The sequence below is a fragment of the Phaenicophaeus curvirostris genome, chromosome 3, assembly GCF_032191515.1.
Source record: "Phaenicophaeus curvirostris isolate KB17595 chromosome 3, BPBGC_Pcur_1.0, whole genome shotgun sequence".
In the NCBI taxonomy this organism is placed as follows: domain Eukaryota; kingdom Metazoa; phylum Chordata; class Aves; order Cuculiformes; family Cuculidae; genus Phaenicophaeus; species Phaenicophaeus curvirostris.
Window position 1 is genome coordinate 21,316,836 of NC_091394.1, and position 13,916 is coordinate 21,330,751.

The 13,916-nt window shown below is 39.4% G+C and overlaps 1 protein-coding gene across 4 annotated transcripts in view; it reads left to right on the plus strand.

Moving 5' to 3' along the window:
* TRIO (trio Rho guanine nucleotide exchange factor) overlaps window positions 1-13,916 on the plus strand; it is a 249,264-nt gene that overhangs the window by 94,245 nt on the left and 141,103 nt on the right. For all 4 annotated transcript variants that reach the window (XM_069853494.1, XM_069853496.1, XM_069853497.1 and 1 more), the window contains exons 7-9: window positions 3,797-3,988; window positions 7,275-7,406; window positions 11,982-12,212. In XM_069853494.1, the coding sequence (XP_069709595.1) occupies window positions 3,797-3,988; window positions 7,275-7,406; window positions 11,982-12,212 (555 nt within the window). The remainder of the gene's footprint in view (window positions 1-3,796; window positions 3,989-7,274; window positions 7,407-11,981; window positions 12,213-13,916) is intronic.

The following is a 13,916-nucleotide window of genomic DNA, read 5'->3' on the forward strand; positions in this document are numbered from 1 at the left end:
ATAGCACTACAGGGGGTATTCTTCCACACTTCTGAAGCCAGATTGCCATGGGAAAATGAATGCAGCTCAGTTTTCATTTGTTTAACTTCACATTTATTGTGGCTTTTCCTTCATATCTAATTGATGCTCCAGAATTTCCAATATTTCTTATTATGATACAAAACCAGTTCACGTGGCAGTGTAATACAGACTTTATTTTTCTCTCTTTTGAGACATTTTTTTCACACCCCTCTAAAGACCATTTAATGGCCTTCTCGATTAATTTAGCAGTGCTGTATTTATGCTTTATACACTTTAGTAGGCCTAAATGCTCTCCAGTCTTTTAAAATTTGTTGAAAATAGCATTTCTGTTCCTTTCCAGTTGTTTAGCTGTGCTTAAGAGAACATTGGTGTGTGGGATAATCTAAAAAATGAAAAGGTAATATTGGGCAGGAAGGAAAAATAGTCAACATGACACTGCTGTGCTCAGTTTATTAAGTGGACGAGTTGAGATATAGTCTGTGTCAGGTCTAATCCTGCTTGCATACATGTGTACAGTTACAAGTAGTAGAGACACGTGCCAATTACCCCTCGGATGAGTCAGCACAGTGAAACCTTGAGGAACTGTGACATGTACTCCAGCACTGAGCCCTGACCAGTGGCTTCACACCAACAAGTAGTGATTCTACCTCAGATGCTCAGCGTCTGTACAGTGTCGAGTGACCATGTGCCAGCATTCTCCCCTGCCCTCCCTTACTGCCAAGCGTATAGTCAGATTTTGGTACAGGCTTCCTGTCGTATCTCTTAACAGTATTATAGCCATACAGTTTTCTGCCCATTTTGAGATTTGTTGTTCTCTTACTTGGTGATCTGTGGCCTGACTGCTTGTTGCAGTCAGTTCTGCCCCCTCAGCTCACTGAACTCAGTTCCTCAACCCTTGATTGGGGAAGGTTGTGATGCTGCTGCAGCCAGATGCCTAACTGCTCTGTGGCATTTCCTGCGTGCTGGCATTCCAGAAAGCGCTATGTGAACAAAATGTTTTCTTCCCAACTGTTTGTTTTTGACAGTTTGACTGTACGGGTAAATCTCAAGGATGTAGGCAAGAATGAGTGCCGCTAACAGAAGTAGCTAATGGACGCAGAAGTTCGTGCTGCAATTCGTGCAGAAAGCGCCAGCAAATCTGGTCAGAAAAACAACCATGTGCTGGCCAATGGTGATGATACATCTTAGGGCACCATCCCCAGTTACTGTTGGACTGACAGTCCCTGACATCAGAGGCCTCAACCCAGAGGGAGCTCCAGAAGGAGAACACAGCTCTGCAGGTGAGGGGCTGCAGGGCATGCCTGTGGCCTCTTGCCAAGACCAGGACAGCGGGGGATGGTTTCCATGCCCACAGGAGGTGTGTGATTATTAAGGATCTGTGTCACCAAGTAAAGGACCTGCAGGAGGAGGTCAGCAGTCTGCACAGCATCAGACATAACGAGGAAGATATTGACTAGAACTTTTCCAACACCACGCAGCTTTAAGAGCTCAAACTACCAAATGTACTGAATGGAGGATGGTCAGGCAGAGTCTGCACTTGTCTCTTTGGGGAGTGGTGACTCCCATGATGATGAAGGTTGGAAGATAATGCTTCTGGCACTAGGAGAAAGGTTTCTACTCCCCCTGAAGATTTACAGGTTCACTGACCTCATGCCTGATAAGGAGTTAGAAGCTGTCAAATAACACATCCGTGCCGTTTGAGCCACACAGGAGCACCAAAAGGAAGAGGCAAGTGATAGTAATGGGAGACTACCTTCTGCCTGGGACAGAGACCCCCGTCTACCAACCTGACTCATTCTTTATGGAAGTTTGCTATTTTTCATGGACTTGGGATTGGGGTATTGTGGAAAGACTGCTAAAGCTTCTCCATCCTTCACACTATTGTCTCCTGCTGCTCTTCCATGTAAGCACCAGTAATACTAACAGGGGTGACCTGGAGAGTCTCAGTATGACTACACGGCTCCAGAGGCAACAGTTAAGGGCATGGGAGCCCAGGTGATTTTCATCTTAGTCCTGCTGGTGAGATGGATCCTGCAGGTCAGCAGCTGCTTACACAGCTGATGTTGTCAACAGGATTTTTGTTTCTGCAACCATGGGCCCCTCTCTGAGGATCAAAGATTGCTAGTTGACTAAGTGGGGCAAAAGTATCTTTGCCAGCAGGCCCGTCAATCTGATAAGAAGAGCTTTAGGGTAAGAATGATGGGATAGGTAGAAGAGGACAAACCAGTCAAGTGAGAAGTGGTGGACTGGATTGGCAGTAACGTGAACAACAGGGTTGCTGTAATGAACAAAACATGGCAGACCATGGGTTGCTCCAAGTGTACACACACACGTTTAGGACATGCCTACAGGACAGCATTATGTGAAAAGCTCTCATTCCTTTTCTGGGAAGTCACCATGACCAAGTTATTCTCTGAAGTACCTGTATGGCATACTTGTGTTGTACAAGGAGAAGCTGAGAGAGCTGGAATTGGTTACCCTGGATAAAGGGATGTTTAGGAGGGATCTTGCATATATAAAAATAGGAGGTGTACAAAAAACATGTAGACATTTGGACTCGATGACCTTAGGAGTCTTTTCCAACCTTAATGATTCTATGATCTGATGGGAGAGAGTAAAAGAGACAGAATCAGACTTTTCCCCATGATATCCAGTAACAGACCAAGAGGTAACAGGCACAAGTTGAAATACAGGAAATTCTGTTCAAACGTAAGAAACACTAGAACAAGTTGCCCAGAGAGATTGTGGTGTCTCTGTCCTTATAGAGTCTCCTAACTCCACTGGATGTGACTCTGAGCAATATGCTCTTATCGAACCTTCTTTGAGCAGGGGGGTTGAACTGGGTGATCTCTAACCTCAACAACTGAGTGATTCCAGGAACTTCTGGATGTATGAGAGTCAGACCAATTGAACAAAGTGTCAACTCAGCATTTTATACAGGTAGCTCTAGAAGAGCTGTTCATAAACCTTTTGGTGGTGAAGTTGTTCTCTTTTTTTTTTTCCTGCCTTTGCATGAATCAGAAACACTTGATTGCTTCCTTTGAAAAATATTGTTTACTCATGTAGAATCAGAACAGGAATGGGGTTTACATACTTTAGGCCAAAATGCTTAGGTGAACTAAAAGGAAAGAAAATTAGAGTGAATTAAGAGCCATCACTGAGAAATGCCAGTATACTAGAGAATTTTTGTTATCTTTGACCTTATTTGTCTGGTTTTCAGTGCTACCTCTAAGGCAATATAATGGCAGGAAAATCTAAAACCGCTGAACTTAGAACTCAAGAATTCTGTATTTTGTTACTTAAAAAGTAGAGGTACTTTCAGAAGTTGATGTTAAGATCTGTGGAGTGACGTTCCATACATGCGTATCATGGATAGATCAAGTGCTTACTAATTATACTGTGATTTTCTTAAATTGTGTGTGTGTGTGTGAATATCTTGTTGGCTTTAACATCTGTAAACATTCTCATTAAGGCTGTTGCAAAATATAGTTACTTTTCCTTTTCATTGGGTGTTCATGTAATATGTCTTTGCTCCGGTTGACTGTTAACGTTGGCTTGAGAGTCTCTGTTCATTTCAAGCTGAACTTCTCCTTTGCCAAAAATACAGATAGACTGCTACATTATACACCTTAATTCCAAAGTTATGCATTCACAAACACAGCAAATAAAACCAGTCTATTAAGCAGTACTGTATTAAATAAGAATTTTACAGAAGTACATCTCTGTATTGAAGTGGTCTGCCAACTTCCACTAATTTTTCTCTTCTTCTCCACAGAATGTGTATGTGAACATAAACCGCATCATGTCAGTAGCAAATCGCCTGGTCGAATCTGGCCATTATGCTTCACAGCAAATAAAACAGATTGCTAATCAGTTGGAACAAGAATGGAAGGCATTTGCTGCAGCCTTGGATGAACGTAGCACATTACTGGATATGTCCTCCATCTTCCATCAGAAAGCTGAACAGGTTAGTGACTGGCGAGTGTGCCAACAGAAGTTTCTGTGCTGGAATGGTGAGTTGTACTGTTTGCTTTTGATTTAGTCAAGAGTATAAGAGAGTCGACAATCAAGCCAGAGCATTTATTTCTGCTGATTTCAGCTAGTGCTCGAGTGAAAACATGTCTACCTTAGGACAGGCCACTGACCTTATATTCTCCACAAAATGCAAGATAAAACATAGCTAAATTAGATATACGAATGAAAATAAATGCTTAACTATTTGAAGCTTTTATGTTAAAAGGAGGGAAAAAAATAGTATAGTCAGCATCTGTGTAATGCTACATCCACAAATCATCACTTGATCTATTGTCCTCACCACTCCACCCCAGTCAGTCCTTGAGTCTTAAGATTTAACTTATAGCAATCACTTCTAGAAAAATAAATTGAACTGGCCTGGAAGTTGAGAAGTTAATTAGCTGTCTTCTGGATCTGAAATCATGGTGAGAAATGTTTACTTTGTATCCCATAAGAGATTCCTCCTGTATTAAACAAAAATTTTAGCTTTAGGCCTATACCATTTATTTTAATTAAGTCATTAACCGTGGGTAACTGCCAGAGAAGAGGTATATGCAGGGGAAATAGGAATAAATATCCCCAACTTAATAGTCTTGATGGTGAAAGCATGCTTTCTCCTCAAGGGAATTGAGTTCTGAAGGAGTCGCTATGCGTGTGCTATTGAGTCACCCATATTATAGACTGTCTGCTTTGTACACCTCTGGTGAATTTGGAGGGCAGAGATTCTTGGCTGGTTTTGGCTGACTGAAGCTCTGGTGTGCTTTATGGCAGTTGTAGATGCTTTTCTTTCCATTTGCCTTGCTAAATTGGACCCAAGAAAAGGTTTCATGTCTGATACAACTTCAATTTGGACTAAATGAAAGAACCACTTAGGAGTTAATAACTGCAGAAATGGAGAGAGACAACACACTTAAAGAATTTTTTCCCCCAATTTCTACTACACAGATATTCAGCTTCATAAATGTCCAGAAATTAGAAATGTGAATGTGTTAAGATGCAAATACACATTATTTTTCATTATGTTAGTGGTGACATTGTTTTAACTGTCCTTAGACAGACTAAGGTAAAGTATATAAACTAATGTTACCATAGTAAGTACTTTTAGCATATTTTACAGAAAAGCCACATGAGAAGATGAGGAAGGAATTGTTCTCTGGTGCAGAAGTTATTAACCAGCTTAAAGCATTTGATAGACACGGTGTAGTACATTATCAGTATTAATGCTTTTCTAATTGCTTAGGTTATTCAGGTTTGAATTCTACCCCAAGCAACTGCAATAAGGGTCAGTGTTACCTTCTTCACCACTAAAACTAAGTGTAAACTGGAGAAAAGAGAAGAGTGAGAGAATATAGTGCAGCATCTGCTTGGATTAATTTACTTACTCTTTAATTACTCCTTCTGCAGTTTTCATTTTATGATTAACTATGATGGATTGTCACAGCTGCTTTGTAAGATACCTGCCTGTGATATATTAGCTGTTTCATTAGCAGTGAAGAGTGAGTTTGGGCTGAGGGTTTGGAATGAGAGGAATGATCCCTTCAGAGACTGGTAATGCTTGACCTACATAAAAAGATTATTAAAAATAAGCAGCCAAAGAAATAGCACACCCTTCTTGAACGCATGTATTCCCTTGCAAGTGACAGGTAAATATTGCTGCCTACTGTCAGACACAATGAAAACTGCACCCAGCTAATCAATGTTTGCTGACTGGAGTGAGACGTATCTCTGTGGTCCCATACAGAGTTTCTTTTAATGTTCAGTGCTTAATGTTGGAGATTTTTAAAATTGCCCCTTGATGAAATGAGAATTAAATAAGTGTCTTACAATTAAGTACTCTTTTCTCCCAGCTTTCAAACAATCATCATAGAATCATAGAATGTTTTGGGCTGGAAGGGACCTTAAAGTTTATCCAGTTCCAACCCCTCTGCCGTGGGCTGGGACACCTTCCATTAGATCAGATTGCTCAAAGCCTCGTCCAGCCTGCTCTTGAACACCTTCAGAGATGATCTGTGCATTACTTTTTCCTCAAAAGACTATGTGTGCTCCAAGAATTATAATATAGATTATGAGAGAAATGGCTTGATCTCTTAAACCTTGTGAGACTTGAATTTATCATAAATAGAGGACAAATTTAGTTTACAAATGCCACATATGTTTGACTAGTAACAGCTATGAAAATTCGTAGAAAACAGATTCCGTTTTTCTCCTTCCTTTCCTAGCATAACAAGGGTATAAAATTCATGCCCCCTAGCTGTCAAAAATAAGTTGACAGAATTTCAGCTGTGCATACAGCTATGAAGGCAGTTTCTTGTCTGTCAAGACAGCTTAAGCTTCAAAGATAACTTAAATTGTCTGCAAAGATATTCCGTTGCAGTATCCTCAATTTCCCTTGAAAAACTTGACTTGAGCTGCTATGCTGATACAGCTGTGTGCTCAAAGTTCAGTGGTAGCCCTAAGAGACCCTTGCTTAAGTTGTAAATCCCTTACATGCTTGCTGCTGTAGTAGCTTGCCAAATGGATTTAGTGCTTCTCTGCATGTAAAAGTTAGAGCTTTGGGGACTGAGGTGTGAATTTGTTGTGCTCTAACACTGCTTTGCCTCCTTGATGATCTCTTTTCAGCAAAAGACCATTATGCAGTCTCAGTGAACAGTTCACCATTAATTAATTGTGTGTGTGCATGCATGCGCAAAGTAGCTTGCTTTTCTCTGAAAATTTAAAAATGTGAGGTGGTACCTCATGATACCGTGAGTGTCTGCACAGGGAGTTGATGGGTTAGAGCTGAGAGTCTGGACTGGAAAATTGTTGCGTGTTTTTTTTCGTTACGTATGCAAGAACTGTATTGGCTTTCATGCGTCTGGAATAATAGGTGCGTAGATGAAGTAAAGCTTTTCTTAACTAAAAAGATCAAGAAAAGGAGCAAGAGTTAACTTAAAGCATCAGTATTGCCAACAGTCTAATTGCTTCTGAAGGCTACCAGCATACGTCTAAGTCTGCCTTTCTAAGATTGACCTAAAGAGTTCTGTATAACTAAAAGCACAGGTGTAGGCTGACCTGAATATTTGTTTCAATTCTGATATAAACTTTGTTTTGGTTAGTTCAGAGAGAAATAAATTAAACATTTTTCCCTTAAAGATTTTTCAGTGACTGTCACACAGATGCCAGTCCTTTCGTGCATTAACAACTTGAGTGTACTTAGTGACAGAACCTGAAATTAAGCATATTTTTTTTCCCTATTGCAGTATATGAGCAACGTGGACTCATGGTGTAAAGCATGTGGTGAGGTGGAGCTTCCTTCAGAACTGCAAGATTTGGAAGATGCTATCCATCATCATCAAGGGATATATGAGCATATTACCTTGGCTTACTCAGAGGTAACTATCTTGTTTGTTTCCTTAAGTTGCTAACTTGCTGTAGTCTGCTGATCATGAACTGGCATAATTTGTTGCATAGTGCTTTAGTTGGAAACTCAAGTGCCAGGCTCCTTTTTTAGTAATAGTATGCCAGACTTCACTGCTATTGTTCAAAAGTTAAGTTTTAGGTCTTCCTCCTTGCCTTCTGAACGAAATCTAAAAGGCAAGATGGGACCATGTGCAGTACAAACAATCCATGCAGTGTACTAAGTATGTTATAATTTACATTTGCACGTTACTGTCTTTTAATTGCAGTATCATACTATTGTTCAAACATTTACCTGAAGGGAAGCTAGCTGGGTGTTCTTTGGGAGAGTATTCTGTTGGCATGGACTGCTTTAAGTGTGTTTTGAAAATCCATCTCTGAAACTGCCTCCCAAGAAAGGCCCAACTATCAAAGGATGTCACTTGACAAGCCAGAAGCCAGATACTTAGTTCTGCCAACCTCAAAGACAGTTAAATGAGCCAGCATGCCTGTGTAGTCAGTATTCGTAAGATTAGCATATCCTGTGCTGCCACTCTAACACAGCATGCTGCACACACTGAAGTAACAGTATTTCTCTATATTTCTAATAGTTGCATTTGCATCTTAAGATAAAATACTTACTCTTAAGGTGGTCTAGAAAGCAATGACTAAAGTATCTTTTTGGTTTTCCTCCAACTTTGACTTCTCTCATGTACTTTAGTTAGCTGAAGTGAAAAATCAAATGGGTACTGACTTCACTATTAGGTATCAGGTGTCTTCTGTATTTCCTGTTGAGCTTTTTTTGCTTTTTCGAGAGTTCGTATCACAGGGTAAAATTATTTTTGCTGTCAAATTGGGCTAGTGTTATTCTGGATTAAATACACGAATTGCTGTTCTTATGAAAGTTGCGTGAAATTATGTATTTGATTAAATTCTGGTAAAAAATCATCAGTGGACACAGGATAGCTTAGGCCGCAGCTTGCATCTTCTTTCAAAAGGAGAACGTGTGGGATTGGAGTAATGGTTGTGATTTATACATCACTTGAAAGATAAAACTGCTTTCTGATGAACCAGCTCTATTTTGGGCGACTGTATCATAAGTCTGGTCACGTTTCATTTAGCAGTAAAGGAGAATGAGATTAGTGCTGATCATCAGTCCTATTGTTAGTATAACAAAACTGGATTTTTTTATTACCTGCCATCTTGGGGTCTGCATAAACTTCATTACCACGAGTCAGATGTCCATAGTTCATGTGAGTCATTGCTCTTTTATGTATATGATACACACTGAGATCCCCATTCCTGATACATCCCATCTTGCTTTGGCAACTGATCTAATGACAAGTGTCATCCCTCAGTGCTGTTTAATGTCTTCAGCAATGATACAGACAGCAAGATCAAGTGCACCCTCAGCAAGTTTGCAGATGACAGCAAGCTGAGTGGTGCAGTTATCACGCCAGAAGGACAGGATGTCGTCCCTGACAAGCTGGAGAAGTGAGGCTGTGAGAACCTCACGAGGTTCAACAAGGCCAAGTGCAAGGTCCTACACCTGGGTCAGGGCAATCTGTGGTTTCAGTGCACGATGGGGGATGATATTATTGAGAGCAGCCCTGCAGGAAGAAGGACTTGGGAGTGCACATTGATGAGAAGCTCAGTGTGAGCTGGCAGTGTGTGCTTGCAGCCCAGACAACCAACCGTATCCTGGGCTGCGAACGTATGGATATGGAACTGTTGGAATCAGTCCAGAGGAGGGCTACCAAGATGATTAGAGGGCTGGAGCACCTCTGCTATGAAGACAGGCTGAGAAGAGTTGTGGTTGTTCAGCTTGGAGAATCAAAGGCTCTGAGGAAACCTTATAGCAGCCTTCTAGTACTTGAAGGGGGCTACAGGAAAGCTGGGGAGGGACTTTTTACAAGGACATGTAGTGATAGGATGAGGGGAAATAGCTGTAAACTGGAGAGGGACAGATTTAGGCCAGACATTAGGAAGAAATTCTTCATGATGAGAGTGGTGAGACACTGGCACAGGTTGCCCAGGGACATTGTGGATCCCCCTCCCTGAAGGTGTTTAAGGCCAGGTTGGATGGGGCCTTGAGCAGGCTGATCTAGTGGAAGGTGTCCATTCTATGATTCTGTGATTTTAATGACGTACTGAAGCACAGCTTCAGTGATAAAACTTCATGCAAGAGCGGTGGTCTAGGATGCATGTTCCATGAGAGTGCAGCAAGGAATAAGGAGGCCAGGGCTATTTGGATTAATGATTATAAAGCACTGAAGTTAAAATGGTGGGATTTTTTTGTTTTGTTTTGTGTTTTTTGTGGTTTTTTTTTCATCAGTGATGTGACTGAATTAGAACCTGCTGTTAAGTGTAAGTAAGTACTGTGGATTACCATGTTAAATACTGTTTGCTTCCTGGTGATGCATAAGTAATATAAATTAGATAGGTAGATTATAGCATTGCTCTGGCAAATACCTTGAAAATTTATTTAAAATTTCAAAGCTGTACCTTTTGACTTCGGGATAGTTAGACATCTTAACAAAATATTCATTGGTACAGCTGAAAGAAACCCCCAGACATTAGATGCTTTTTGTCTGAATTCATGTCATTACTTTTCTTCATCTGGTAAACCAATAGCTTTGTTTTCAGCAACCAGAATTGCTGCAGAAATAAAAGTTCTATGTGCATGCATAAGTCTTGTTCCTCCTCTGGACAGAAGGTTTTATTTTTCCTTATCTAAATGCGCATTCCTTCCTGAAGATTGATGGAGTTGTCTTTCTGTGTAAAGATGTTACAGAACTATTGCTTATCATTATTAGATGTATGAGTTCATTTCTGTTACAGCACGGAGCTCCTTTCATTTTGTGATGAATGAACAGTGGGGAGAGAGAGGAACACTAGAAATTACAACGCTTTGTCATTCATTTTCGATTACAGTGTCTTGACAACATGACTTGGTTGCAAAGTAGAAGACAGTAATTTTAAAAGAGAAAATGCTTTTAAGACTAGACAGTCTGATTTTACTGAGGGTAATTACTGTACAGTACTAGAAAAGTAACTTACTAGTTTACAGGCATAGATAACTGGTGTGCTTGAAAATCTAATAGCTGTGGTTTAAATGAGGTTGTGTATATAAATGAAGTTTGGTATCTCAGTGAAGTCTTAAGGTAGTTGTGCAGTGGGAAAGAAGAAAACTTTACTGTATTAAGTCCAAGGAGGAAACATGCATGATCATTTGTTTGTAAAGCTAATCAGATCAAGGAGCTGTCATATTTAATTGCTTGCCCCCGTCTCCTCTCACACCCTTTTCATGGATTCTAGATAGATAATTGGAAGGCTTGTAATAGGTAATTGTTTTGGATACAGAAAATAGCCCATATTTACAATAACTACTAAGGACTAAACTATTTTTCTGCCTGACTTGACTTTATAGGAGCTACTTTACCAAGTGAGCTTCATTCTCTGTGTTGATACTTATTCCTAAAATGAAAAAGCTTAAATTGGAAATGAGAAATAAAATCACTTGTAAACTTCTTTCATTCACACCTGTTTGACTACTGAATAGCAAATTTTAAATGTTCCTAGATTTAGTGAAAACTGTTGAAAATTGGTACTGGTGGAAGGGCTTCACAAATTATGTCGTTTTGACATGGTGTTGATTTGATGGCTTTGTACTGTTGTTTACGCTCCAGTCTTGCGGTTTCAAATTATTTTTTTCCTGCCTGTTAGAGGAACTATTAGAAAGTTCTTTACAGATAGCTGAATCTTAAAGATTCTCTCAGTTTCATGCTGAAAGTGACAGAATAGTTAAACAGCAATGAGAAGTGCTTTCAACAGCCTTGGCAAGTGCTAAAAAATAATAGTGACCAGATAAGATAGGATTCTTGCTTTTTGATTGGCATACAAGGTAAATCTGAGTATTTTTGATGTGGTTTGAATCAGAGAAGGCAGCAGTTAGGAATTAGGAATTACTAATGTTTCTTGTTAGCATCAGTAGTTAAACGCATTTTAATTTAATCATGTTTAAGATTGCTATAATAACAGCTTGCCTTTGTATTACCAGTAGCAGCAATAAGTTTTAAAACATGTCAAATCAAAGCATGTCCTAAGTTCATATCTGTTGGTCAAATTAATATTAACCTATAGAATGTAGTCTCCCTGTTCACCATCACAGCAAAATAAGATTTTCCAGGAAGGATAATTCTGGGCAAATGCTTAATTTTAGGTGCTTTGTTGACTAGAGAAAGAGCTGAAGAATTTTTATTCTAAGTTAGAATTTACCCATATTAAGGTAATTTACCTATTAAGTTAATAAAAAATTCCAAAGATGGGCTGTTATTTAGAAGAGTGTTACTTTTGAAATTGTCTTATATAGAGGGAGAATATACACTTATATATATATTTTTTTTTCTCTGTATAACAGCTGCATATAATCATATGTGGAATAAAAAATCTTCATCACTTTCTCCAACTTCTTAAAGACATCTAAAATGGGGAGTGAGGGTGGGAAATTAAATAGTAGTCAAATAAGCTTTTGGCAAGACAAATAATTGTTCTTCCTTTCTGGTGGCCAGGTGAGCCAAGATGGAAAGTCACTGCTTGACAAACTTCAGAGACCTTTGACTCCTGGGAGTTCCGATTCCCTCACCGCTTCTGCCAACTATTCGAAAGCAGTTCATCATGTTCTAGATGTCATCCACGAAGTACTGCACCACCAGCGCCAACTGGAAAATATTTGGCAGCATCGAAAGGTCCGCTTGCACCAGCGGCTTCAGCTATGTGTTTTTCAACAGGATGTTCAACAGGTAGGTTTTACTTCATGTTGTCTAATTGCTTTTATATACCATCAGCTTGTGGTTTGATGGTGGTTGCCTTGGCAGGTGGGTTTTCGTTGCCTAGCCCATGTTCTTACATTCAACAATTGAATAGTTGCATGGGATTGACTGATTCCAAGTTCTGTGTGTTATAGAATCATAGAATTGTAGAATGATTTGGGTTGGAAGGGACCTTAAAGATCATCCAGTTCCAACTTCCCTGCCACAGTCAGGGACACCTTCCATTAGGTCAGGTTGCTCAAAGCCTTACCCAGCCTGGTCTTGAACACCTCTAGGGATAGGTCATTCACTGCTTCTCTGGGCAGCTTGTTCCAGTGCCTCAGCACCCTCACAGTAAAAAATTTTTCCTAATCTAAATCTCCCCTCTTCCTGCTTAAAACTGTTACTCAGAGGATATTAGCTCCTTTATGACTTTCACATTCTAAGTAAAATTCTTGGCTTGAAGTTTGCAAAAGTCTTGTAGGAGTAATATGCAGAAAAATAACAGTGTTATTCTGTAACAAATTTTTAGATTCAAATCCTCAATGATACTTAATTGACTTGATTGGGTTTCTTTAAAATCTGATAGTGTACTGAAGAGGTATAAAAATTACAGATATGATTACTTTCTCACAATGTCACTATTATTGAATTAGTGTTTACTAGCTGCCATATTCTTATTATTCTGATGACATCCAGAAAAGTTAATAATTATGTACAAGTATTAATATCTCTGACATAATTTTAGCTTACAAATGTAAAGCTGTAAAGAATTCCTGTGCTGATAGATTTTTAATAAACAGAAAATATCTGCCTTACGCTGCAACTGGCAAAGACATTAGTGATTTATCCCTTCATAGCTCATCTTCATAAAAAAGTGAAGATCGCCAGTACATGCTGACTATGTTCTTTCATTTCAGTGTAAAGTTGTTCACAAATTGAGAAGTTCAGAGTGGGGTTTTGAGGCAGCCATTCGTATATTCTAGTTAAACTAATCTTGTTTCTTCCAAATTGGTTGCACATTAAGCCAAATTTCTTATACTCGCCTGTTTCAAGAAGATGCTCTTTGTGAGAAATTGGGAGTGAAATAACCTGGTTTCTATCACTTACAGTAGTTGACATAGATACTTAATTCGGGCAGGCAGTGAGGAAGCTAAGCAGCCTTGTTAGCTCAACTTTCTTCTACAGGCAGTGTCTGTCCCTGTAAGTTAAAGAGAACAGTTTAAAAAATACTTGAGCAGTAAATTGAGTGTAAAATTACTAAAACTTTATTGCTTGATTTTCAATGTAAAAAGAGGCATACATTGAAAGGCAGACAGTCATCCAACTTCTTAACAATCAGATGTGACTAAGGATGCAGAAAGGCACGATAAATGTTAGCTGACAAAAAAAAAAGTAAGATGAAGCAGGGTCAATGTTATGAATGGTCAGAAAGGTCATAGAGAACCAAACTGAAAACACTGTTGTGTCACTGTTGTGTAAATCCTGGAGGGCCTTCTTCAAGATTACTATATAAATAGTTGTTAGTCAGGAGAGTTTAGTGCTGGTACTTGCGTGAGTCGTCAGTGAAGGGCACTTGTCAAAATTGGTGAGACACAAGTCTAGAAAAAAATCACCTCTTAAAAGGCTACATATGGAATCTTCTGAAACTGAAATTAACACAGTGGTTTGCTTCTTATAGGGAAAAATGTAGGT